We start from the raw sequence: 25,480 nt of genomic DNA, 5'->3' as shown, positions 1-25,480 counted from the left end.
TTTTTTTTTTTGCTTTTAAAAAAAGGGGGGTGGGCTCCTGGGTGGCTCAGTTGGTTGAGCATGGACTTCAGCTCAAGATCAGGTCATGATCTTCAGGTCATGATCTCATGGTTTGTGGGTTCGGGCCCTGCACCCAGCTCTGTGCTGACAGCTCGGAGCCTAGAGCCTGCTTCGAGTTCTGTGTCTGCCTCTCTCTCTGCCCCTCCCCCTCCTGTACTCTGTGTGTGTGTGTGTGTGTGTGTGTGTGTGTGTGTGTGTGTGTGTGTCTCTCAAAAAATAATTAAAAAAATTAAAAACAAAAAACTTTTAACAACCAATAATCAATAGTAGTTTTAAGCTTAGGGGAACAGAGCCACTGTTGGTTTTCTACTCTCTGCCCCTAACAATATTGTAAGTCTAAACTGTAACTGATAAACTAACCCATAGACATACTGAGGAAAAAAGAGACGTGTCGTCATGGGTCTTTTTTACCTTGTGTTTTATTCATTCCTACACAGGATGCTTGAGCTCCACATTGGAGCATCAGGTGGCTTCTCACCACCCGTCCTCAAATAAAAATAAGAAAGTGGAGGTGATTGATTTAACCATAGACAGTTCATCTGATGAAGAGGAGGAAGAGCCTTCTGCCAAGAGGACCTGTCCTTCCCTGTCTCCCACATCACCACTAAATAATAAAGGGTAAGTAACTGAGACCTTAACAAGTCATTGGGAAAGTTAATTTTGCAAATACAGTTAAAAAAAATTCTGCCAGTAGGGGCTCCTGGGTGGCTTAGTTGGTCGAGTGTCCGACTTCGGCTCAGGTCATGATCTCACAGTTTGTGGGTTCGAGCCTCACATCAGGCTTGCTGCTGTCAGCTCAGAGCCTGCTTCAGATCTTCTGTTCCCCTCTCTCTCTGTCCCTCCCTGCTCACACTCGCTCACTCTCTTTCTCTCTCTCCAAAATAAACATTAAAAAATAATAATGAAATAAAAGATCAGCCAAATGAAATGATTATGCATGATTGTGAAACTCAGTAATCAAAGAATAGGTTGGAGTTTCCCCAGGTGTGTGATATATTTGAGGGGCTGGGACAATGCGTTAAAGGAGTCCCTTGGACGCAGTATTTATCATACCAGAAGATGATTCTCGAACATTGGTTCTTAAACTTTGGTGCCTGGCAGAATCACCCAGAGCGCTCATTAAAACACACATTGCTCCCCTATTCCCACACATCTGATTCAGGAGTTGGGACTGAGAAAACTCACATCTCTCATCCGTTCTTAGGTGATCTTAATGCTGCTCGTAGGATTTAGAACATTTACGCAATGTGTGCTTTAAGATTAATCCTAGGTTGAATATTTCAAGTAGAAAGCAGAGGAGGACCAGAGGAATGCATTAAAGCTGCCTCAGAGTGTGTAAGGTGGGCAGTGAAGGAAGCCAGAGACTAAAGTTGCAGTGCCAATGCTTTCTGTTTTGCAGACTCATTTCCCATAGTTCCCATTAGTCCCCTATCAGTACCTTGGTTATGCTTCAGTTCTCTTTAGCAAATACTGTTATCTGCTTTATGTAAAACACCCTGTGCCTAACCTGGGTGATAATAAAATGGGTAAGCACGGTCCTAACTTTAAAGAGTTTCACATTTTGTAGAGGATGGTAAGACAAGGAGCTGTGCTCTTTAAATGGACTGCCTCATGAGACACGTCGGAGATTCTCAACAAGAAGACTTCATGTTTTGCTGAGGCACAGTTGTAGCACCCCAAAGAGAAGTCTAGAAATAGGCGTGCCCCCTTTTAGGTATATATCGGGAGAATGATGTGGCCTGTTGTAACTGAGTAGGAGCTAGTCAAATAATCTCCTTCCAGCGAACAGTAGTGCCTGAAGAAGGAATGTTAAGTGAGAGAAGGCATTGTTGCAAAATTTCAGGGTTCCAGAGGGAAAGTTAACACCAGACCAAGGGCAGGCATTCCCATGCATGGAGTCAAATCATTGTCAGGTTTGATACTGTTGGATGAGATAAAAGATCTTCTATTTGGTAATAGTTGTAGTTACTTGAAAGGTAGAAGTTGCAGCAGTAAAAAGAGCATAATTATGATAAAGGTAACTTGCCTGTTAGAAACTGACTATTTCAGGAATCTTCATAATACAATCAAACCTGTTACACAGGTTAGTATTTTCACTCCAGAGTAGCTTATCAGCACACGTCAGACAGAAATAAAGACATTAATAGCAGTATCATTATTCTATGTAAAAAATAAAACACGAATATCTAAACACTAATTCCACTTTAAATCCTACCTTATGAAGATTTACGTCTGATGAAAGCCTACCCGGATGCCTGTTACCCAACAAACCTGACCTTGTTTTTACACCAACTTATTTTATAAATCTGAGTGGGAGGGGAAAAAATGTCAAATTGCCAGAAGACGGTATAGTTAGAACAAATATCTGTAGAATCTTGATCCCAAGATATTGTATATTTAATATCAAATCTTACTATGACCAAGTACATATTACCATATTATTTCTTTAAATACCATAATTGTAACGTTAAAAGGTATTTCATAAATCTCTGGGTTTATACCTAATGGATTAAATGCACCATTATATATGTAAGTTGCTTCTACTCTGTAGAATATTTATTCACATATATACGTAAACTGTGCAATAATTTTGCTCTCTGACTATACATTTTTCCTTAAAGGAAACTTTTTGGAGTGTTTAGAAATCTGGTATTTCAATTCTTTGGACATTTGCTTTGCTGTTTTTCCAAAACTAGTTGTGTTTATTATGTTTGGAAAATTACATTAGGTGCATTAACTGCTTCCTGAGCTTACCAGTGACCAATTAAACCCAGATAAAGTATTTACCAATGCCAGACCTTTCTCTGTTTTCGGATAAAAACAAGCAACCTGCAAGTTTATGGCATTTTTAGAAGAATAATGCCATATTCAGCATTCGTGGCCATTTTACAATAATGACTAGCCAATAAATAAAAACCTCAACCCTAGGCATATTGTATTTGTTATTGTGCAGTGTAAAGGTGGAAATGCATCTTCAGAATAATATCACAAAATTGAAAGAAAAGGAGCCAGCCAGGAATTAGAGGCAAACATCAGTAAATGTAAAACATTTTGCTGTCTTCAGCCAGTGAGTGTTTAGTATTCGTCCAGAAATTTCCTTTGCTGTTTGGTATACCAAGATATTTTCAAAGGCTAGCATTTCAACTGCTTTCTTCTGTCTTATAATCCCTTAGGCATTGTCAGAGGAGACAGCTAATGGAAAATGGTACTTTTTATAGATGTAAGAGGTTTAATTAAGTTTCCATTAGACAAAACATTTTTTATGAGGCAGAAGAGAGTATATTTTATGTTTCATATCCCATTCATGAAAATGTGGCGGATGGTCATAACTAGAACTCTATTCCTGGAAATCCAACCTTGGCATCTTTTGAAATATTCTGAACTTGCATTGCACCATCGAAATTGAATCTCCACACCCAAGTACTTTATATGAAGTTTTAAAAGCAAAAAAATAGCCTCTTTATACCTTCTTTGTTCTTTATTTTCTATGACTTATATGCCTGTTAGCCTCTTGGATGATTGGGATAGCACATGACCCTCATGTTTGCACTCAGAACTATTAGAATTCTTTTTCTTTTTAAGATCATTTCAGTTCTTTCTTGTCTTTTTCATCTTTTCCCCTCCATTTTGCTTTTTTAATTAATTTTTTGTAAGGAAAAAAAGATTTAATTTCTCAGCTACTTAAACATTTCACTTTTTTCTTCCAGAATCCCTTTTTTTTGTCCCGTTCTCCCCCCCCCCCCCCCCCCCCCCCGCCATTATACTATTCTCTCTTTAAAACCTATCTACCACCTGTTCACTTTGGAGCACATCTTCTTGTCTTGCTGCCTCCGTTCGTTCAGCAGGCTTTGTATGCAAACAGTGTGCCGACAAGTGTGCGGGGCATTGGGAATACCAGGATAAACAGTACCGTGTTTCTTTTCTCGTAAAGATTACAAGTGTGGGGGCCAGCTGTTAGCGCCACTGCTCAGATTGCTGCCATTTCCCAGGCTTGTCTGTGTGTGTTTTCTTTGTGGGGACATACCTATACTTTTGACTAGACAGCATTCCAATGCTTATTTTTAAAAGGTTTCCAAATTTTGGCTGCTATAGATATCTTTCACTCATATCTCGCTGAAGTGGCTCAGCCATGCCTTCCCCCTGCATTCCAAAAGTGTAGATGAGACAGCATGTGGCTTATGAATGTTGGATATATCATTTACCCATCCATTTCTCCCTATAGCCCCTGCAAAGTGCTACTCTATATACAGATTATTTCCAAATAATTATGATAGTTTAAATTATGTATTGCTTTGCTTGTCTTTTTATTTTCAGCACAAAAGCTAGGACTCGTTTTGCAAGATGTGGTCCCCTTGTTAGAATTAAAAGTTCAACTGACTCATGAAAATTATGCGAACCTTTCCTTCTAGCATATTAAGTCTTCCACATCAAGCATCTCCAGTGTCCCGCACCCCAAGCCTCCCTGCTGTAGACACAAGCTACATTAATACATCCCTCATCCAGGACTACAGGCATCCTTTCCACATGACACCCATGCCTTATGACCTACAAGGTGAGTCACTGGTTCTTCTGTATTGTCACATAGCATTATGAATGCCTTTGATCTACATAGACTTCCTCCGGGTGAGTCTAGGGAAGAATGGAAAGATTGAAAAAACAGGGGCTTGGGCCTGGTGAACTGAGAGAAATTAACACGGTGGTCGTAAATAAATACAGACCCAGTTCCTTGTTTGTACCTTCATTAGTAGCCAATGTTTTACTACCAGCGGTGAGACTAGTACAAGGATCTCAAGGTTTTGTGACCTTCAGTGATCTACAAGTTGTTTTTGGATGACTTTCAATATGTTGCTTTGCAATTTGATATTTATGAAAACTATTTTTTTTTTCCTGAATCCAGTTAATAATGCAACTGGCATTGTGGGTAACTGTGTTGTATTATGTTTTAAATAATGCTGAATTAAGACATTGGGAAGTTTTAATTTTTGTTCCAGCGAACCTGACTCTTCTTTTTAAAAGTAGTTTGAAATGTCAGTATACTCGCTGCACAGTGTATTTGGGGTTGATAATAATCACTCACATTATCAAAAAATTATTAGTTCTGTGTCTTTGTAATTTAAGAATTTGTACATCTAAGAACATTTTTCTTTTTTATCCCAAAAAGCTGTGTGTGCTTACTGTAGAGAATTTAATACAAAAATATAAAGTGAAAGATTCCCTCCATCCCCTCCCCTACGGAAAAATCCGGGGCCACTGGCAAAGATTCTTGGAAGCTGAAATAGTTGAGTAGATTCTTAATGATTGTTATGAAAACCCTGTTTGAGCTCTGTCCAGTAGAACTTTCTGCGAGGAGGGAAATGTAATTTACAGTGGCCACTAGCCACATCTGGTTATGGAGCGTTTGAAACATGGCGGTTGTGACTGAAGAACTCAGTTTTTCATTTGACTTAATCTTAGTGAATTTGGGTACCCACATCATGTGGTTAGTGGCTACTCTGAGACAAGGCAGCCCTATTTCTCACTGAGGCTACTGCCAGATGTCCACATCAGGAACCACAGGGACTGTACATTTTGCAGATCCTCGTGTTATAACCTGTTCCAGTGTAGACAGTGGATGGATCCTCAGAGGATTTGTGTCGTCATATTTTTATCTACATCTGCTTGTTATCCGTTCCCCCAAGCTTAGATATCAGAATGAGGCCTTTTATTCACATGGGTTTCTTGTTCTCCATATCATACATTGAGCGATGCGGATGAGAGTGGGAATTAGAAGGAGCAGCTTGCATGGACTCCATGGCAGCCAAGGACCAGACAGCCCTTCTGTGACACAGCACCCCAGCAGTCACACCCCTCCCATCTCCCCCCGCCCTCATGCCACTGGAGGATCTCTGAGTTGGAATCTGGTACAGATAGTGGCGAGTGAACAAATTTGAGAAAGAAAAAGAAAATCTGTGCTACAGCTTGCTTAACTTCCTTCTACGTATTCCTTCTACGTAAAACTTTCTCACCCACAAAATGAGGCCAGACATAATGACATACCTCACAGGTGCTTGTGAGGAGTACATTAGAGTAGTTTGAAATGTTAGTTAAGAGAAGTCAAGAAAAATTGGTGAAAAGTACTCTGTCCGTGTAAGGGATCATGTTCGATCCAGCAGGGTGGCAGTGACCCAAATCCCACAAATGGAGTTGCAAGGAGGGCAAATATGGCTAAAGCTTGAACTTCAGCCTTGGTAATCTAGAGAGGGGAGAGACCAACAGTGGGCTTCCGCTCTTCTTTTTAAATTCTAAATGAATTTAGAATTAGCATTTAAGATTTGTATTGGTTTCTAGAGTATTGGGGCATTAGGGAGGGTTTTTTGTTTTGTTTTATTTTTCAAAACTAAAATAATTTTTTTTCTCACAGGATTAGATTTCTTTCCTTTCTTATCAGGAGACAATCAGGTATGTTATATGAAACATATTGCTGTTGTCTTAATTGAACATTAAAGTATTTGTAAGTATATTATGTAGCTGTGAGAGAAGATAAATTTCTTAGAAAATTCAGAGTAGTCCTCATTATTGTTAAGGTTTTAAGCATTTAAATAAAAATCCCCTTGTTTCAGCTGTGCCTGAGTATACAGTCAGAATAGTATCTGTTTGTTGGTTTCCAGTACTCTTTTATATAAAAAAGAAACAGGGCAGTAAGTCAGTTGATAAATCCTTGGCCAGATATCTCCATTAGAGAAAGAGGGTGGACTGTCTTCTTTCCTGCTGCTAATGAGCATATGCCTCTTTGGAAATAGAGTTTTGAGAATTGTTCGCATTACAAATTAAAACAAAACACAGCACAAGTTTTACTTTGGTTCTCCCCCCCCCCCCACCCCCAGTTTCAAATACAAAAATGTTCTCAAGATCAAGAACGTGATCATTACATACGGCCATTTGACTGTGAAATGTTGCAGTAGATATTTCAGGCATACCAGATATGCAGTATGTAAGTTGAGGACTTTGTTCTGCTGAGAAGGTCTATGAATTTAGAATTGATGAGTGTTTTGTCTTCTGTCTTCCCTCCCCAGCATTATAACACCTCCCTCCTTGCTGCCGCCGCAGCAGCGGTTTCCGATGATCAAGACCTCTTACACTCGTCTCGGTTTTTTCCGTATACCTCCTCACAGATGTTTCTCGATCAGTTAAGTGCAGGAGGCAGTACTTCTCTGCCAACCACCAATGGAAGCAGTAGTGGCAGTAACAGCAGCCTCGTGTCCTCCAACAGCCTGCGGGAGAGCCACAGCCACACCGTTGCCAACAGGAGCAGCGCGGACACGGCGTCCATCTTCGGCATCATCCCAGACATCATCTCGTTGGACTGATTCCCTCGCCCCTGCTGCTCCCACCCCTACCCCAGATTAAATGAACTTGGCAGAAAGAAGAGAACTTTGTGCTATGTTTTACCTTATTCTGTTTAGAAAAGTACACAAGCGTGTTTTTTTTTCCTTTTTTTAGGGAAAAAATTAAAAGAAATGTACAGAGAACAAAACTATATTTTCAGTTTTACTTTTGTATATAAATCTAAGACTGCCTGTCTGATAAAACACTTGTAAAAAACAAAAAAAAAGGAAAGAAAAGAAAAAAAGAAAAAAAAAGTACCCACAAACCACCTTCAGTTCATTTTTTTCTGGATTCTGAAGATTTTTTTTTTTCATCATTTGTCCTATGGTTTTGGTTTTATTTTACTTCAATGGCATTATTTTATTTGCAATAACAGAAAAGGAATTGCATGTATGAAGTTTTAAATTGTGGGCTTTTCTTTGTTGTGGGGAGGGGGCTGGGGGGAGATCGTTTTAATTTCCATTTTCTAAAAAGGACAGACTTGGATTCTGTTTGTGCGTGTGCATATTTTATTCAGCCTTAAATTATAAATCTCATCTGTCCCACTGCATTCCCTGTGTATTTTCAGGACATAGCTCGTGGGTGTGTGTGTTCAGTGTGTGTGTCTGTGTATATTTTTCTGTCGTTACTGTTCCTTCTCCTCCCGAGTTTTCTGCATTCAGTTGATAAATCAGTTGCCTGCTTCTCTCAAAGTGCTTTGAAGGTCTTGAACTCCCGTATGAGCATCTTTATTGCTGTCCCAGTTGCATGTTCCCCATCACATATTCTCTCTTATTTGCTAGATACCCCCTGAGAATATGTTCTAGAGATTTGGAGTAAAGCTGTCTGGATAAAGGAGGAGGCTTGGCAGACCTGTGAATAATACACTTTAGTCTAGTTCTTTCTTCTAAATTTGGATTGCCAGTATTATGTATTTAAACCAAGTCTGTGAACACCTGCCTTTTTGGCCACGGGGTAACAAGTTTTCACGAAGATCTTCATGCCAAAGTAGGAAGTAAAAATAGCTTCAAAAGCCCTGTTGGGTGTCTTGTGCAGCTGACAGAGGTAAGGTTACATCGCTTCGAAAAAGAAAGCAAGACAGTCGATTACCCTAAAAGTAAATTCTCTTTGGAAAATACAGTGCACCACACACGTCCGTCTAGAAATCCACTATCTGATAAAGAGTTAAAATGCAAAATAGGCTTGATTCTTAGTCAATTTACTCCCTGGTTCTGAGTGAACTTCTTTTCTTAGCCTTGCTGTCTTGTTTGTTTTATTTTTTCTTCACCTTTTAAAGACACGCATGACATAGGAAAGTCAATATTGTTTCCTTTTTTCTTTTTTCTTTCTCTCTCTTTTTTTTAGAATTCATGGATCAATCTAATCTTATTAATAATGGAACATGTAAATATAGTGAGAACTGTTTTTCAGGAGATGAGTGTGGGTTGGAGGGAAGGAAGGTGGTTCTACTTGTGTTCCAGAATCCTCGTCAGAGAAGGTATCTTGTCCTTCGGGGAGCACCTGAAGGTGTGGAGGGGTTTAGCCAGTTTAACAGAAAAGATGGAGGAAGGAGCATAACGCTTAACCAGTTTCCCAGCCTGGATTTTTATATCACGACTGTTTATGTTCTCAGAGTTGGTGAAGGACCACCTTTGTGTATAAAAGTGTCGCTTCAACCTTGCAATGGTAACAAAATGACCTGCTTTATCTGGGTAGAATTCAAGATGGCTGTATCTTCAGTTGTATGATAAAAACGGTTCACATGACTGTGTGGCATCTAAAAATAATACCTGTTTTTACAGCATCTCTCTGCCACTAAATTGTTGACTTGAATTTTGAAAAACAAGTTGGTGTTGATATGTATATGTGTGTGTGTATATATGTATTTATAGACAAGTGTGTGTGAGTGACACGTGAGTTAATAGTCTTCCCCTACGCATGTGTATCCACACACACATGGCTGAGTTATAGTCACTAAACAATTTGCAATAAAAACAAAAGATTCATTGTCAGTGAAAACAGGAATTAGTGTTTTAATAAATCTGCTCTTATGGTGAGTAAACTCTTTAAGAACGCTCGTTGCCATATTAACTTAGGCTAAGATTTAAGAGTACCATAATTTGTGTCTAAATTCAGACTGAGATAGAAATCACTCAAGTTGTGGGGTGTTGCTTCTTATTTCACACTGTAATAGGAAACATCATTTCTATTAATTCAGCTACCTAAAATGAATAGTTTTCTGTATCCTCTTTTCTTTGTTTTTCTGTCATTGTTGTTAGTGGTCTCAAAATTCTGATCAATAACTTTGTGTGTAGTGCTGAATCCCAAACTCTGAATGATCCAGTTGAAAACCCATCCCTGTCCTTCCTTCAGCTGAGGTTTGGGGATGGTGAGTTTCCCTCAGTGTCCTGCATTATACCAGACTAAAGGAAGAACAGGTAATAAATAGGGAGAAAGAAATGTCTGTCTAGTGGCTTTGGTCATGTCTCCACAGGAGAAACGAACCATTTGATTGTCTTTCGATTTTAGTTCATTCCACTCTAAGGAGTTTGTTTCTTTCAGTTGTTGGCTTGCCAGAGTGTCTCAGTAGCAGTAGCTATCCCTCTGTTGGTCTCTTGGTCAACACTGGTCCATCAGACTGTTTTGATTGGTAGTCGTTATTGGTAGAGTCATGCCCTGCACCGTTATCTTCTAAGTTTAAAAAAAAAAAAAAAAGTGCACAGGCATTTCATCGGTTTTTTCCTTAACCCACCCTCACCCCACGCCAACACTGACATGCTGTCTGTGGACGAAGAGCGATTCCCAGAATCTTTAGGCAAGCTGCCACCATCCCCTTGCCGTGGGCTTTCCCAGTAGGTGCACATATGTTTCTGTTTCTGTACAGTACTCTGTATTTTTTGATAAAATAGCTATTTGACTTAGCAGGGTTGAAGTGGCTTTTAATTATCTTGTGGGCATTATTGGACACGTCTTTTTAAAAACAATCTGACCTTAATCGTGCCACACTTGGTTGACTAATTTATTTTGAGCATTAAAGTTTTTCTTCTGTTAATTTAGACATTATCACAATTCTGTATCGTTACTGACTTAGGAAAGATTGCACTTAAGCTTCTGTTAAATGTGATTTCTTGGCAGATTTTCCTTTGAGTCAAATGTCTGAAACAATGAACATATATCCCAATTTTAAACTAATTGTGGAAAGAACATTTTTAAACAATTCCAAGTTTAAATCCATAAGACACTTCAAGATCTTCAGAACTTTAAAGCACATTTAAAATTATTTTAGTAAGAATTTTGTTTTATCAATACATGTTGAATTCTGTTTTTTAGTTAAAAAAAAAAAAACACAAAGCTTAGATTTCAGAAAGAGGGAGGGAGAATAGCTGGTGGTCCCAGAGTGTGCTGCTGTTAATTGTTTAATTAACAAAGGGGAAATGTATATAAACAGATATAAAAGTTACCATAAATTCCATGAACTTAAATCTGTGATTCATTGCCTTAAAACTTTCTCTCTTAGAATTTCCATACCGCATGCCAAACCAGTAAAATGGCTTTTAAAAATGTATAGTAGACCAATGTCAGTTTGTATAAAAGTACCAAGTGAAAATATTTATTACATGCATTGGAAAAAAATTGTTTACCTATTGAATGTTACCTGTTTATGTAGAGCTCTTTAGATGTAATAAAAGAAAAGCCTTCAGTTAATTTGTCTTCTGTAAAATATACTGTGGGTATGCAAGGGACCATCCCCGTAAGAAAACTGATAATGCTTGGTGTTTCAGAGCACCATTCATCCAGAGATTTCAAAGCATGGCAGTTAATTCCCTTGCAACATGCTTTGAGGTAAGTAATGCACATACAGCCATCATTCCCCCTTTCTTACTGAAATATGGCAAGCTTTGTACTGAAACCACAGCATCTGTTTAGTTTTAAATCTATTTGATAATCTGCAGTTTGAGTGCTAAGACAGGTGTGGCCTGTTTTTGTAAACAACGCTAGGTGCCAGGTAAACCAACTGGGATTTCAGGAATGAACAAGAAACGGCCTTGGGGTAGTAAGAGAAGGCCTTTCCTGGGGTAGAGGTTTCAGTGAGAACGAGTCACAGGGTTTTGGAGTCCTAGCCACTGAACACCCAGAATTAGGAACACGGAGTCGGTGCAGATGAGCCCAGGCTCTAACGACCAAGCCACTCAGGGGCTTTGGGCAAGCGATACTTCCTGGTAGGAAAATGAGATTGATAAAACTTTGCTTTAAAACCATCCTGGGACCATTCAGTGACAAACATTTAAAAAGCTTGGAGGGGAAGTACCCTTGTTTATTATTTTAGCCCAGAACTTCCTTTCCTGTCCTATCTAACTCCTAGGTATCTGCTGTATCATCCGTGGTATTCCAGATTGGCTGTGCAGGGCTTGCTTCCTCATGTCCATGACGAGTCAAAAAGAGATGTGGGGCCAGGACCCCTAAGCCTTGGCTGAAAGTGAAATGTAGCAGTTCTCAATGGGGTACCGCAGAGAAGCCTTCAGGTAACGAAATTTAAGCACCAGCATACACACAACACCCCCCCCCCAACTTGCTTTGGCCTCTAAAAGGGCCCTGGGAACAGCCCTAGCAATTCTGTATATTTATTTATGTGTGTGTGTGGTTTTTTTTTTTTAATGTTTATTTACTTTTGAGAGAGAGAAAGGCAGAGTGTGTGTCGGGGAGGGGCAGAGAGAGGTGGGGGGAGACACAGAATCCAAAACAGGCTCCAGGCTCTGAGCTGTCAGCACAGCCTGATGCGGGGCTGGAACTGGTGAACTGCGAGATCGCCACCAGAGCCACCCAGGCGCCCCTCTCTTCATGTATTCTTAAAAGAAGGCCATCGAATTGTATAAGCCTCAGGCCCCACGAATCCTGGATGTGCCCCTGCACCATGTGAACCTGGGCTCCCCAGCCAGATGGTCACAAGTTCACCTACTTGGTGTTGGGGCCATTTACTGCCTGCCCCCAAGAGTGCTCGGAAAATGACCTTGGTTAGGTCTGAAGCCACAGCATCGGGAGATGGTTGCAGTAACACGGGGACCGATCTGTCTGTCCCTTGCAGTTTCCCTTGTGCCTAGCCCTTAGATTTGTGTTTTGTGTAACCTCCCAAAAGACACACCTCCCTCTGAATTTAGTTTTCTTTTGCTTTGGCCACTAAGGTGCCATTAAAAAGCCACAAGCCCACAGAGCCCAATTTTGATACATATAAGGATGAAAATCCCTGTACTTAGAGCTCTGCCCTGCCCCGGCTTAAACATGCTAGTGTGTGACTCCAGCCCTTTTTAGGGCTGTGCTGACACTGCCAGTGGATCCACACATTTGTTGAGCACACGGGCAGCACCAGCCTGGCACCTCCTGGGTACATGAGTCACTTAAAAATCTCCAGCTGGAAGAGGTCCCAGCAGGGCTCTCGCTGTGTCCCAGCCATGGCCGGTTGCTCCCCTCATTACTTGCCATTAGTCTTGGGGGGAAATGGCTTGAAGCCATGATCAATTTGGCCCACTTGAGCCGACCCCTCCTAGTGCCGTGACCCTCTCCGATAACAGTAGAGCTCGAAATTCAGACGGGAGCTCCTCTCAAGCTCTGCGGGGTCCTGATGAATGCAACGTGTCACATCTGACCTCCTGTGGCGTGGGCTGTAAAGCCAGATCACTCTTCCTGCTGTTTAGCCGATGCCGCCCTGTTTTAACGCGACGGTTTTCACTCTGTGGTCTGTGTTTATGAATGAATATCCCGAACTGTGTCACTATGTGCTGAGCTGGGAATAAGAATTTGTAAGCGGCCCCGTGGTGCCACAAGAAATGTTAACCATGATCTTTCGTTCATTTGTTTTAGCTCTTTGCTTGATGCTGGTTCTCAGCTAGCACTGGCTTTGCCTTGGAAACGTGGAAGATGGTTCCAGCACCCAAATACAGAATAGTGTCTTTTGGTAGATTGTCCTTTTTAGGAGACCCACCCGCATGGTAACTCAGGACCGCACAGTGCTCTGCGATTGGCAATGGCGGTTTCAGGCCACTATTTCAGACCATCCTCAGGGGGCTCTGTGAGGTAAGAAGTAGGAATCTAACTTTAGGAATCCAGCTGAGGCTTTGAGGGGGTGAAATGACTTACCCAGAGTCCAGAGTCACATAGCTTGGCAAATGGCAGAGTCAGAAGTGGAACCCAGGCCCAACTCCAAACCTTGGGCTCTTTCGATGCTATAAAGGGCTGGACTAATGGTAGTTATTAAAATCAGTATAAATCTTTTTATTAAAGGCCTGCTGATGCCACGGCTGAGATCCTTTAGTCTCAGAGCCAAGCTACCCTCTGGTACCGTCGGGTCATGTCACCCCGCTGCCATGTTCACCATTTCCCCAGAGGGAACGGAACACTTTTCCTTTCAGAAGCTCTCAGTCTGCATCTCCAGGGCCAGGGGGAGGCTCCCTCACATCCTCTTCGCTCAGTAGTCCTGCACAGGGATGGTGATCTTGTCAATAAATTCATCATACTTCACTTTGCCATTTGGTTCAATCTCTGCTTCCCTGAAAAGATCGTCCACTGCAAAAAAATCACATTAATTTTTCAGGTTGGCCACAGTGTTACATGATAGGACATCGAGTCAATTACTGGGGGGCTGAGGCTCCCCAGAGGTCCTCCCTTGTGTCCAACGGACCGTTCCTGTAGACTAAGAAATATACTAGTGAACAGAACAGGACAACCCATCCCCTGTCCCTGAAGGCCACTGATTCAATTTTGAGCTAATCAGGCTTTCTGCAGGGGCCAGGATAGAGGGTAAGGAGGTGTACTAAGTGAGGATTAAGCCACTGAAGCCACTTTGTGCTTGTTTTTCTCTTCATCTTTTTTTAAGAAAAATATCTGACCCCTGTGCTTGTATTTCCAGAAACGTTTGATGTGGATTTTACCTCCTATAGCCCACCCTCTCAGCCTCCCAGCAGAACAGACAGCCTCAGCAGCCCCATCCTGGGCCACCCTGTCCCTGGCTTTGGCCTGCCAGCTCTCCCTTCCAAATTGGCATGCCCCACCCTAAGAAGGGACTTGGTGACAAGTGGTGTCGGCCACCATCACCTCTCTTTTAAGACGTGTGTGTTTAGGGATGGGGGTAGTATGAGAGAAAATAAATTCAACTGTGTCTAAAGCTCATAGTATACAAAACTGTCATTGTTCTCTGACATTGCTAAAAAAAAATCATTTACTTGTTTCTTCTGGTTCTGGATTCCTCAGACAAAATACTAGCTTGTCCCAGATGTTGGCAAGAAAGGCCATTTCAGCTTACGTTTCTCCACACTGGCCTCATGGGGCCAGCCTACCTTTGGCTCTTTGGGCCATCCTCATCCTCTTGCAAAAACCGTTTCACTGCCCTGTGTCAACTTCCCTGGCACTAGATGTCCCCGACACATAATTCTGGGCAGTTGGGAAATAGCCCGTGATTCTCTGCTCAACCGTCCATCCTCCCCTAAAATGTAATTACTCTGCTGTGTGCCTAAGCTGATGGTAATTCTGAGTATGTTTAGAATGTTGTGGAGACTGTAATTTATCTTGTTTCCTGAAGAAGCTTCTACCCATCAGCCATTTGGTTCAGACCTTCCCAGTGGACAGGCCCAACACCAGCTTGCGACATCAAGCACTGCAGCCTTCTCCTGTCCAGAGAAGGGGCCGCGCTTCACGGCCAAGTGCTGATGATGCCTTCTGGGTAGAGCGGTGGGTCCCTCTGACCCCATAAAGAACCAGGGTGCTGAAATTCTAAGCCTGTCCCAGGCCTTCGAATGGAGGCCTCCCTGGCAGCCTTCTCCAGCTGTTTGGAGGATGCTTCTTAATAAAATTGAAGGTTTTCTTTCAGTCATCCAGGGTAAAAGATTCCTACTTCTAGTATCATCTTTCCTCTCTCCCACAACGAGAGGAAGGGAAATCGGGCTTCCCGCTTGTCTGGAACACATTACCAGTTTGTTTGAAATGTCACTTCACTGGTTAAACAAACAAGATGCATGTGAGTTTGGGGGCCATGGTGTTGCTTTAGACCGAGATCATTAACCGTAAGAATTAAGGTCCCAGCCGGCCCCCTCTGCCAACACACCGCCTGGAACATAAAAGGCCGAGCGGTGTCCTCAGAGCCTGAGAGCGAAGGAGAGCCCATGTTTTTCCCCGGTTCACATTAACACAGCTACAGTGAAAGATGGGATCGTGATAGCTGGCAGCCTGAAAAAGCGGGGGAAAGCTGAATCTGCCGTCTGTAGCGCTATTTTTAAATGTGCTGTGCCTTAGTGACTGCGGATAAAATCTTAAGTAGACTGCTTTACAGAATGTTAGCTCTTGGGAGGATCTGAGGGACTGTCTATTGTAACATTGTTTCCCAAAGGGAAAACCGAGGAGAGTGAGAGAGGTTAAGAAACTCATCTGAGGTCCCGCAAATGAGGGGGGGGGGGTACCAGGAGTCCAATCTAATTCAAACCACAACCTTGCAACCCCTCCGCTGGTCCCTTATGATTTAACCAAAGGCTAAAAGGTCCACGGTTACTGAAGCCTTTTCCTCCGGCCTGCTTGTGTCCTAGCCCAGCCCTCCCGGCCCCACCACAGGCAGGCCCAGCGGCCTAACTGGAAATGCCAGCCTCTGGTGGCCAGCCTGGGATGGCTGGTGTGGCAGGGCCCAGGGGCTAGGCTGGAAGATTGCCAGCGGATGGCCCAGCATTGGGGTCATCCCATAGAGCGTCCAAAGGGCTTTCCCAGAAGACCCTGGCCCCTTGTCCTGCTCTGAGGTAGGAAGGCACACTGAGCTGCTAGAAGGTGCCAGGTGAAGGCCACCATGGACGCTCCTTATGGATGAGCTCTTAAAGCTGGCTGAGTCGTGAGGAGAGGGAGCAGAGTAGCATCTCAGTTTGGAAGCTCTTGGCATTAGCGACAACTTCAGAAGACAGCCCTGGCAAGGGGAAAGAGGCTCGGGGGATGTGCGTGTGTCCAACTGACCTGCATTCAACAACTAGCTGTTACCCGCCAGTCACTCGTGTCACCATTTAGCAGTGTAAGGGGGCCACTAATGCCCCCAGGACTGTCGTGAGCGCTAAATGAAGGCCCATAGTAAGGCCCAAGTAGATCGGGCTGGGTTTCCCCGGGTCTTCCCTTCACCCTGGCAGACTTCCTCTGTCACTCTTGGGCCCCCTCGTTCTTCCCCTGGGCTCCAGAGTTCACTGAGCAGCCGTCTGGGGCATGCATCAAATGCGGTGTGTGCACAGACCTGCCGGCGTGGTGTCCTTCCCCCAACTCCCTAATCCTCCCCTGCTGTTAGGAAGGAGGGACCCAGGCCTTTACCTTCCTTGTGGGTGAGCTTCTCCCCCAGTGTCATGAGTTTTGACCGCAGCTCGGACGCCATGATGTAGCCTTTCTTCTCCTTGTCTGCCATCAACATGGCCAAGAGGATTTCTTTCTTTGGGTCCTCTTGTTTTATTTGCGTGTGCATAATGGTCAGGAACGTGGAGAAATCCAGCTCCCCGTTTCTGTCTGGGAAACCCACAAACACAGCAGACTGAGCAGGGAGGGAAGAGCTAACTGGCCCCCTGCCCAAGTCTTTATGGCCAGTTCAAGGGCCACCTACTTCAGGGAGTGCCGTGATGGTGCTGGTGTTATAGTGAAGATGCGGCTGAGATCCCACCATGGATCTGCCTCATTCAATCCTCCCAGTAATCCTCAGTGACCATGGCTACCATTGCCCATTTTGCCCACTAAGGAGACAGAGGCCCCAGAGCGTGGGGTCATCTCACAGAGCAGTGGCAGGACCAGGATGGAGCACACTTCCTCTGCCCCTCTTCCGGGTGCTTCCCTCCTGCCCTGAACTGGAGGGAGGTACCCCACGCGTCCATGCTTGCAGCCACTGCAGTACATCCGCAAGGACGCACAGGTGACCCACCTGGAACCTCAGGCCCCAGTCCCACCCGCTCACCTGCCTTTCTCCTCACTGCAGCCTCCGGCCTAGGCTCCCCAGCCCAGGCCCCTCCTCCAGGCACGCCTGGGCCCCTCAGCCCAGGCCCTGGCCGGCTACAAGTGCAGGAAGTCAGAACTTCCCCTCACCACAAGTTCCTGTTTGGAGGAGACAGAAGCCAAAGGAAACCACCACCCCTTCAGAGCTGGAAACAGGGGATCTCAGTCACGAAGCACCCCATCACCAGGCTCCAGATCTTCAGAGGCCTGCCTCCAGGATGGGCTCCTAGCGCTGCCACAGGTATGCTCTGCTGGGACCCCAGGGTAACCCCTAGCAGGTGGTGCGAACCCATCTGCAAGATGAGAAATGAGGTGCAGACACCGAGGCCTTTGGGCTCCAGGTCAAGTGCTCTTTCCCGTCTACCTCCTTCCTCTGGGCCAGTCTTTCCTTCCTGTGTGTCCAGCTACCAGTGCAACATCCATCCTGGCCTCTGACACCTCTCTTTTTGGGTTTTCTTATTTTTATTTCTTTAAAAAACAAATTAAAAAAAAAATTTTTTTTAATGTTTATTTTTGAGAGAGAGAGATAGAGCATGTGTGGGACACAGGCAAAGAGAGAGGGAGATACAGAATCTGAAGCAGGATCCAGGCTCTGAGCTGTCAGCACAGAGCCCAACATGGGGCTTGAACTCACGAACTGTGAGATCAGGACCTGAGCTGAAGTCGGACGCTTAACCGACTGAGCCACCCAGGCGCCCCTAAAAAATAAATTTTTTAAATTTAATTAGAGCATGCGCAAGTGGGGGAGAGGGGCAGAGGGAGAAAGAGAGAGAATCTTAAGCAGACTCCACACTAAGTGAAGAGCCTGATGGCAGGCTCAGTCCCACGACCCTGGGATCATGACCCAAGACAAAATCGAGAGTCAGATGCTCAACTGACTGAGCCACCCAGGTGCCCTTCCCCCCAAAAATAAATTAAAAAAAAATAAAACTTGTTTCTAGTTATCAAAGTCCTATATGTTCCCACTGTCGAACAAACAAGAAACAACAATAAAGGGTATAGAAATCATCCCTAATCCCATCTCCAGAGAGAACAATTTGGTAGCATCTTGGGTGGGTTTCCTTCTACCCTTTTTCTCGGAGTGTTGCATCATTTTTAGGAGGTCAGTCTTTGGAAGAAGAATCAGGTCCCAACCCTGATTCCACCATTGGCTTAAGAACTTGGGCAAGTTACCTAATGGTTCTGACCCTTGGTTTTTACCTATGAAACAGGATGATGCCTACTTCACAGTTGTTCGAGCTAAGCACGTGACAAGTACTCAGCGAAGGGAGACACGGGGGATCGCTGTTAGCCCTATCTGTACGGCAGGTTTGTGATGACCTAGTTGGAACGTCTAGATCCCGTGGTCCTCTGTGCAAAATGGGGTGGGGGTGGGGGGGGGTCACTGGTTGCTATGAGGATTCAAGGAAGCCTGAGGGATACACTGTACCCCTGGCCAGATGTCTCCACAGCTAGCGCTGGTGAGTTCTGACTCCCACCTGCCCCTCCACCGGCTGAGCTGTTCACACCCCCACCCTCTGGGCCACCCCCTGCTGGGCCCCTCCCCAGGACCAGAGCTGCGGGACTCAGGGCCCACCCACCAGCCCAGATACTGTATTCCCCTCCGGCAAGCGCCCACTCACCGATCCTGTGAGTCTGCAGGTGCCGCTGCACCTCTCCAGGTGTCGGGCTGGCCCCCAGGCACCTCATCACCACCATGAGGTCAGTGGCTTTTATCTTCCCCCGCTGCTGTTTGTCATACAGGGAGAAGCATTCCTTGTACTCTGTGCACAGCCCAGAAGAGAGAGTCAGCCGCACATACTTGCTCTCCACCCCCATGCCCTCTCTGTCCTCCCTTTCCCTTCCCTCCCCCTTCCTTTTGCTGACTCCCTCTCCTCCTCCCCTCTTAGAGTTGCCAGATACAGCAAATGAAAATACAGGGCTGCCATATCCTATTGACTAGAAGCAAGTTACGGTTTCCATCGACACTCAGGGGTAGGGGATCATACTGGAACATGATTACTAGGAGATGGGGATCCTGAGGGCCGCACTAACATCTATCCAACACACCACGTGTTGCAAAGAATCTAGGGTGACCATGTACATCCTGCTAGACATGCACCAGGGGCTTTCTGCTTTTAGTGCATCATGTGTTGTCTGTGCTATTCTGTGACAATATTTGTCGTAGCATTGCTTATTGTAGAAGATTGGAAACAACCTAACTATATATCAATGGAAGATTGGCTAAATATATTACATTATAGTCATAGCAAGGACTATTTTGCAGCTGTTTAAAAAAAATGAAGCAGAATCATATACACAAATCAAAACAATCTCCAAGAACAGAGCTAAGTAAGACTAAGGCAAAGGACATAATAGTCCACCTAATATGCTGCCATTTGTGTTAAAATAAATAACGGGGGAAAGGGAGAGAAATACCACTTAATGATAGAAATAATTGGAAAAATTGCCTGAAGGAAAATGGAAGACTGAGGAATAGAAATGGGAGAGAAACTTTACACTGGATATATTTTTTACTTATTTTTTAACTATGTGTATCCTGCCTATTCAAAAATAGAGTAATAAGAATTTTTTAAGGAAAAAAAATTACAGGGCTGCCAAGTTAAACTGAACTTCAGATAAACAGTGAATACGTTTTTAGTATAAGTATATCCCACATTTTGCATGGGATATACTTATACTAAAAGGTTTTTGCTGTTTATCTGAAATCCAGATTTAACTGGGTGTCCGGTATTTTATCTGGCAACCCTATCACCCTCCTTCTCCTGACTTCCCTTCTGTCTCCTCCCTCCCTCTCCCTTCCTGCCTCTCCCTCTTCCCTTCTCTTTTCTCTTCTCTTTTCTCCCCCTCCCTAACTGAATAAAACCAGAGGAAAGCAATCCTACCCTCCAGGGCCAGCCCATGGAGACCAGGAATCTACAGCAGGGCGTCCAGGCTCCAGGGCACCTTGGCAAAGACAGCTTATGTGGGAAACCAGGGAAATAATGCCTCCGGGTTACTGAGAGGAGCAGAAATCCCTTCTGGGAAGGCCTGGCAGAGAATGGCTCTCCTATGTGGCGACAGTTATTGTCACAACTGTGGGCACTGCTGTGCCCACTCTCCAGCCCGCCGCCTCCAGGCTGCCGAACCCTCAAGCTGTCCTCTGACACAAGCCCTGGTCCTGTTCTCAAAGACTTCAAGGGGTGCTGCCGGGACGTTGTCCCAGGCTCTGACTAAATCTGGCTTGCTGCTGTCCTCAACCCTTCCTCCCTGGGGGAGACACAATGGCTGCCAGAGCTGAGGCTTCTCTAGACCCAGTCTCAAGGCCCAGGGGAGCCCAGCTCTCAGCCCTGAGGGCACAGTGAGGCCAGCAGGGAGCTGGGGAAGATCCTGGGCCCCACCACTGAGATTCCCATTCAGGCTGGGTGGGGCTGCCATCAGAATTGGTCAAAAGCTGCCCGGGGGGCTCTCCAATCCCTGAGGCCCACAGGGTGGTGCACCCCCCATCGGGGCCTCTCAGCATCCAGCTCCTCTGTTCCTCATACCACCTGGCTGGTGCCTCAGAGGCTGGGCCCTAGGCTCCCTACCTGAATAATAATAACAAAAAAATGGCGGCTTACAGTACTGAGCACTTCACCTGGGCCCGGTTCATCCTGCAATGACCCTGTGATGCACCAACGTGGTACCTCTACCCTTCCCATTGTGTAGAGGGGGCCACTGAAGGCTGGGCGGCTGAGGGCCTGGCTCCTGAAGTTCAGCTCCACCCTCGAGGCCACTCTGGATCCCAGATTCCCAGGCGGAGGCCACCAGAGGGCAGAAGGGGATGAGGGGAGAGGGACGGAAGGTCCCCAGTTCAGCCCCTTCAGTTCCCCGATTAAGGCCTCTCCTTGCAGCCTAGGATTTCAGCAGAGCTGCTAATAAAAGGCAGCCTCCCCTGTGGGGTTTAGAGACAATTAGTAGCCTTTGTGCCTGCGGAGAGGTTGAAGGGGAAGGCCTAGCCCTTTCAGAACTTTCCAGAGCCTGGGCTCGGAGAGGGCCAGAACACATATGTGACCAGGGAGCAGAAACTGAAGTGTCCCAGGGAAGCAGCACCAGAGCCTGGCCTAAGATCCCGCCTTTGGTTCCTGCAAAACCTAACTCCCTCCAAGAGGGCCCAGTGCCATCACCTTATATGGAGGGATAGAGCGGGGGCTGCTCTGCATGTAGGCCTTAAAACTCCCACAGCGCCCTTCCTGGGGACCTCTCGCGGCCACCCCACCTTGTCTTCTGTCAGTTTGCCCTCTGAGACCTCATCCTATGACAGCTTTTCAGACCAGTGCTGCAAGGCAGTCATCACAGGTCATGGGGCCTGGAATCAGACAGATTCTACAGATGGGCAAACTTTCTCTCCCACTTGGATCAGTAACTGGGACGGTGCCCCTGACATCAGCAGGGCTAGGGGCAAATGGAATCCCATCGCCTAATAGACTGTTTCATAAAATACGTTCTTTCTTCCCACCTTGACAAATATACCATCGAAAGATCTGGAAGGCCAGATCTGAACTGGATCTCCCGTGCTGGAACAAAACAGCAAGTCTGTTACATTTATTTCCCAATAAATGTAATGTCGCTAAATCTGATAAGTGAGCTACTGTTACACTATTTCTCACCCTTGGACAGATTACATTCATGAAACTGAACCCTCTTTCAAATCTTCAGCACTATTGATTGCAATAGGGCTATTTTAAAACATTTGCTGTATAGATGCAGGGATTGGAACAGTGTTTGATGCTACATTACTCAGTAATGGCTCATTTCAACAACCAGCTCAGAGTACTCCTAAAATTATACCACCTGGCTCATGCTAGTTAGAGCAAGTCTGGGTGACACCGGCCCGAGGCAGGCCCAGGGTCGTGTGTATGACGGCCTCCTCTCTGTCCCTTGCTCACAGCAGCCTGGTGAGTCAGCGTCATTCTCCCTACTTCACAGATGAGAACACTGAGGCTCAGGGGTGACTGGACCCCAGGTCACTGCCTCCAAAACCCCTGGCCTTTCCACTCCAGCGGGCCACATCTGCCCAATCTCTCATTTATTAAGCATTAGTGGCCACTTTCTCAGTGTCAGGTACTGGGATGCAAAGGGAGGATTTCCTTCTTCCCTTCTGGGAGCTCCACAGGTCACTGAGCCTCGGAACCAGGCGTGGGTTGGTGGAGGGGGGTTCACGAGACTGACAGCCTTGAGTCAACATTCAGTCTGCCCTTCAGACTTGGGCAAGAGAGGTCCCTGCTGTGGCCCTCCTCTTGGGGTGAGCATGTCGAGCGATCTAAGACCAGGTGCTCTCCTGGAGCCTGCAACCCACCCACCCACTCTAGACCAAGCTCCGGGGACCTAGAACTCTGGAATCCCTGCCCAAGGAACCCTAAGCACACCTCCGGCTCCTGCAGTTGCTAGCTGGGCTCTGCTGCCCACCCCCTGGCTCAGGTCCGGGCCCCTGAGTTCTATGTAAGCCAGATCTCCCCTCCTGGCCTTGTGGACACACCACGCTGTGCTGTGCCAACACTGAGGCCGGCTGGGTGGCAGGCGGGCTAGGGGACTTGGGGAGTAAATGCTCCAAAACTAGGCTGGCTGTCAGGGCACAGGTGACCTCAGAGGCCACCTTAGCTGATCCCCGTTTCACAGATGGGGAGACTGAGGCCCAGAGAGCAGAAGTGCCTGCCCAAGAGTGCAGACCAGGGCTCTTTTGCCTCTCAGCAACTTTTGTTTGACTCTCAGCCATAAGCAGTTAATGACCGCACTCTCCACCTCCTATCCCTCCTCCCAAATCTAGCTATCAGATCCCCAGAGAAAAACCTCCAGGGCGCCCGCTCCTATCTCCCTAACTTGTAAGTTACACCGACAAATGTCATAGCAACACTTCCACCTCTGAGCCCTACCCCCACCTTCTCGGCTGTGGTGTCCCCGGCAGCAGGCGGCCCCTTGCCTGTGGGTGGGCCCCGCTCTCCCACCAGCCGCTTTCCTTCCCACTGATAAAAAAAACAAAACAAAACAAAACAAAAAAAACGGGCAGAGCAAATTGCCTAATGAGACCCATATTTTGCTGTGAGTTGCTAATTAAAGAGCAAAGCCAACCTACCATTAATTTGGTCCTGGGAAAGAAACTTGGCCTGTAGCAGAGAGAGGAAAACAGTCAGGGAGGGGACTCCAGGAAAGCGCCTCCCGCCCCCCAGTGCGGGGAGGGGGGGCAGCCTAGCTGGAAGACACAGCCCCCTACTCACCATCGAGGGGCCTCAGGCTGTCGCCTGTGGGCTCCCGGCTCCCACAACCTCCTGTTCTGTCCCTCTCCTCGCGGCTCCAAGTCGAAAGTCCGCCAAGCTGGGTGGAGGCCCCAGTAATAAATCCGCGGCTGCCATGGAGACCAGGCCCAGTGCCCGGGTCAGATTCCAGCTTCCCCGAGCACAGCTGATGCCCCGTCACCGCCCGGCCAGGGCGACAGGTTTCACTTCTTCACTTCGAGAAAATGAGGCTGCGGAAAGGGCTCCCCCAGGACTCGTCCTGCATCAGGACGCTGATGCTCTGTAGCAAACGGACACGCGCCCTGGTTCCTTCCTGGGAGCCCTCCGTGGACACCGGCAAAGTGTCGGTGAGTACACAGAAGGGGGTCCCTGCCTGGGGAGGGAGTGGGGGGGTGTGGTCTTTTCTCTCCCCTGGGACTAAGCTGGGGGCTGACAATTCCTGCTTGGTGCCTGGCACTTTGCACCCCGTCTTACTTAAGGCCCATCACACACCATCCTGGAGGCAGCAGGGAGCCCTACCATGGTGGTGCAGCCGGGCAGTGGACACCCTGCTGCCCAGGCCTCGTGGTACAGAGTGAGGAAGGGACACGGGCTTCCTGCTCTTGGGTTGGATTCAAATCCTTCCCTTGGGTTCATTTGCTGAGTGACCCCGGAGCATCATCTCACTGCTCTGTGCCTCAGTTTCTGCACCGGGCATCATCACAGGACTGTTGAGAGGATAAATGACTAGTGCACAATCGGTTGGTTCCCTTCCCTCCTTCTGGGGACCCTGAGAACAGGGGTGGGGTGATGCCTGCACTGGGGTCTCAGAGCCCACAGCGAGCTACCCAGGGGGTTCAGGGGGAGGCCTCTTAGGTGACTTTCCCCAGTCAGGAAGGCTGCTCTTCATTTCCCTCCTCTGCCACCTAGAACTCCCACCCCTCTGGCAGAAGCTGCTGACATTCCTGCGTCCTCTCACTGGTTTGTGCTGCACTCCCCCCACCCCCAGAAGGGGAGTGTTCCCCTAGGGTCCTCCGCAGCTGCTGGCTCCCTGTCTGTGGGGCTCCAACTCCAGGGTGGCACCCGCTTTGTTAGGTTTGGCATGGGTGGCCCCACAGGCTGTGCTCTGCACAAGGGCCCCCAGCTCAGGGGATGAGTGGGGCCTGGTGAGGGGCTGCACGTGCCTGGAGGAAGGCAGGGGGCTCTTGCTAATGTATACAAGGCACGTGGACAGGGGGCCTGCCCTTGGTCCAGCCTCCTTCCCTCCTCGCCTGACCACCTCCACCTGGAAGGTTCGCTTCCCCCAGATGGAGTCACTTCTTCACACCTGTTTCTAGGCCCAGAGAATTTCGGCTGGAGGATTTGACTACTCTCTGTTGGGGCTGAGAAGAGGAAAGGCAGGCAGGAGGCAGGAGAGGAGAGGGCCCCTGCTAATAGCCTTGTGGGGAGAAGAGGTGGGGCAAAGTCAGGTGGGGCCTTGGAGGCCAGGGGTGGGGGCACAGAGCTGAGGCTGGTGGGGAGGCCTGCAGGGGCGAGGCCAAAGCACTCGCTCGGAATCACCCTGTGTTTGGGAAGGCGCTCATGCGGGAGACAAGACATTTTCCATCCATGAAGCTGTATACTCACCATGAAAAATAGAAACCCCGTCCAATACCAACTGAGGGCTGAGACTTTGTTCACCAGAAGGGCCCCATCACCAGAGGTTCTGATTCAGCAGACAGAAGGGGCCAGTTTGTATTTTCCTCTGCCATCCTCGTGTGCCAGTCAGGGCCACACTTCGAGAACCACTGGCCTACAGGTAGCTAGAGGGAGTGAAGCCAGGTTGTAATTAAGAAGGATTTCTGGGGCGTCTGGGTGGT

The 25,480-nt window shown here is 46.5% G+C and overlaps 2 protein-coding genes and 1 long non-coding RNA gene across 7 annotated transcripts in view; 2 read left to right on the top strand and 1 right to left on the bottom strand.

Moving 5' to 3' along the window:
• The window catches only part of PIAS1 (protein inhibitor of activated STAT 1), a 207,770-nt gene extending 200,077 nt beyond the window's left edge, over window positions 1-7,693 (top strand). For 4 of the 5 annotated variants that reach the window (XM_047074882.1, XM_047074880.1, XM_047074881.1 and 1 more), the window contains exons 11-14: window positions 498-678; window positions 4,470-4,612; window positions 6,461-6,498; window positions 7,113-7,693. In XM_047074882.1, the coding sequence (XP_046930838.1) occupies window positions 498-678; window positions 4,470-4,612; window positions 6,461-6,498; window positions 7,113-7,406 (656 nt within the window). In that variant the 3' untranslated portion in view covers window positions 7,407-7,693. The remainder of the gene's footprint in view (window positions 1-497; window positions 679-4,469; window positions 4,613-6,460; window positions 6,499-7,112) is intronic. The other variant, XM_047074883.1, reaches the window with a different exon arrangement.
• A 5,950-nt stretch (window positions 7,694-13,643) lies between these two features.
• CALML4 (calmodulin like 4) lies at window positions 13,644-23,759 on the bottom strand. Its single transcript, XM_047074879.1, is given in 5 exon segments — window positions 13,644-13,962; window positions 16,726-16,914; window positions 19,014-19,154; window positions 23,483-23,513; window positions 23,625-23,759. Coding segments are annotated over 5 exon segments (594 nt in total). The 3' UTR covers window positions 13,644-13,864.
• LOC124508456 (uncharacterized) lies at window positions 17,354-19,020 on the top strand. The gene is made up of 3 exons (XR_006961259.1): window positions 17,354-17,632; window positions 18,603-18,699; window positions 18,831-19,020. It is a non-coding gene; the product is annotated as an uncharacterized LOC124508456 (long non-coding RNA).
• Window positions 23,760-25,480: the final 1,721 nt, after the last annotated feature.

This window comes from Lynx rufus, unplaced genomic scaffold, assembly GCF_022079265.1.
Source record: "Lynx rufus isolate CCGP_SWC_20201006 ecotype Redwood Valley unplaced genomic scaffold, mLynRuf1.p SCAF_13, whole genome shotgun sequence".
NCBI lineage: Eukaryota > Metazoa > Chordata > Mammalia > Carnivora > Felidae > Lynx > Lynx rufus.
This window is presented reverse-complemented; position numbering and strand designations above follow the sequence as displayed.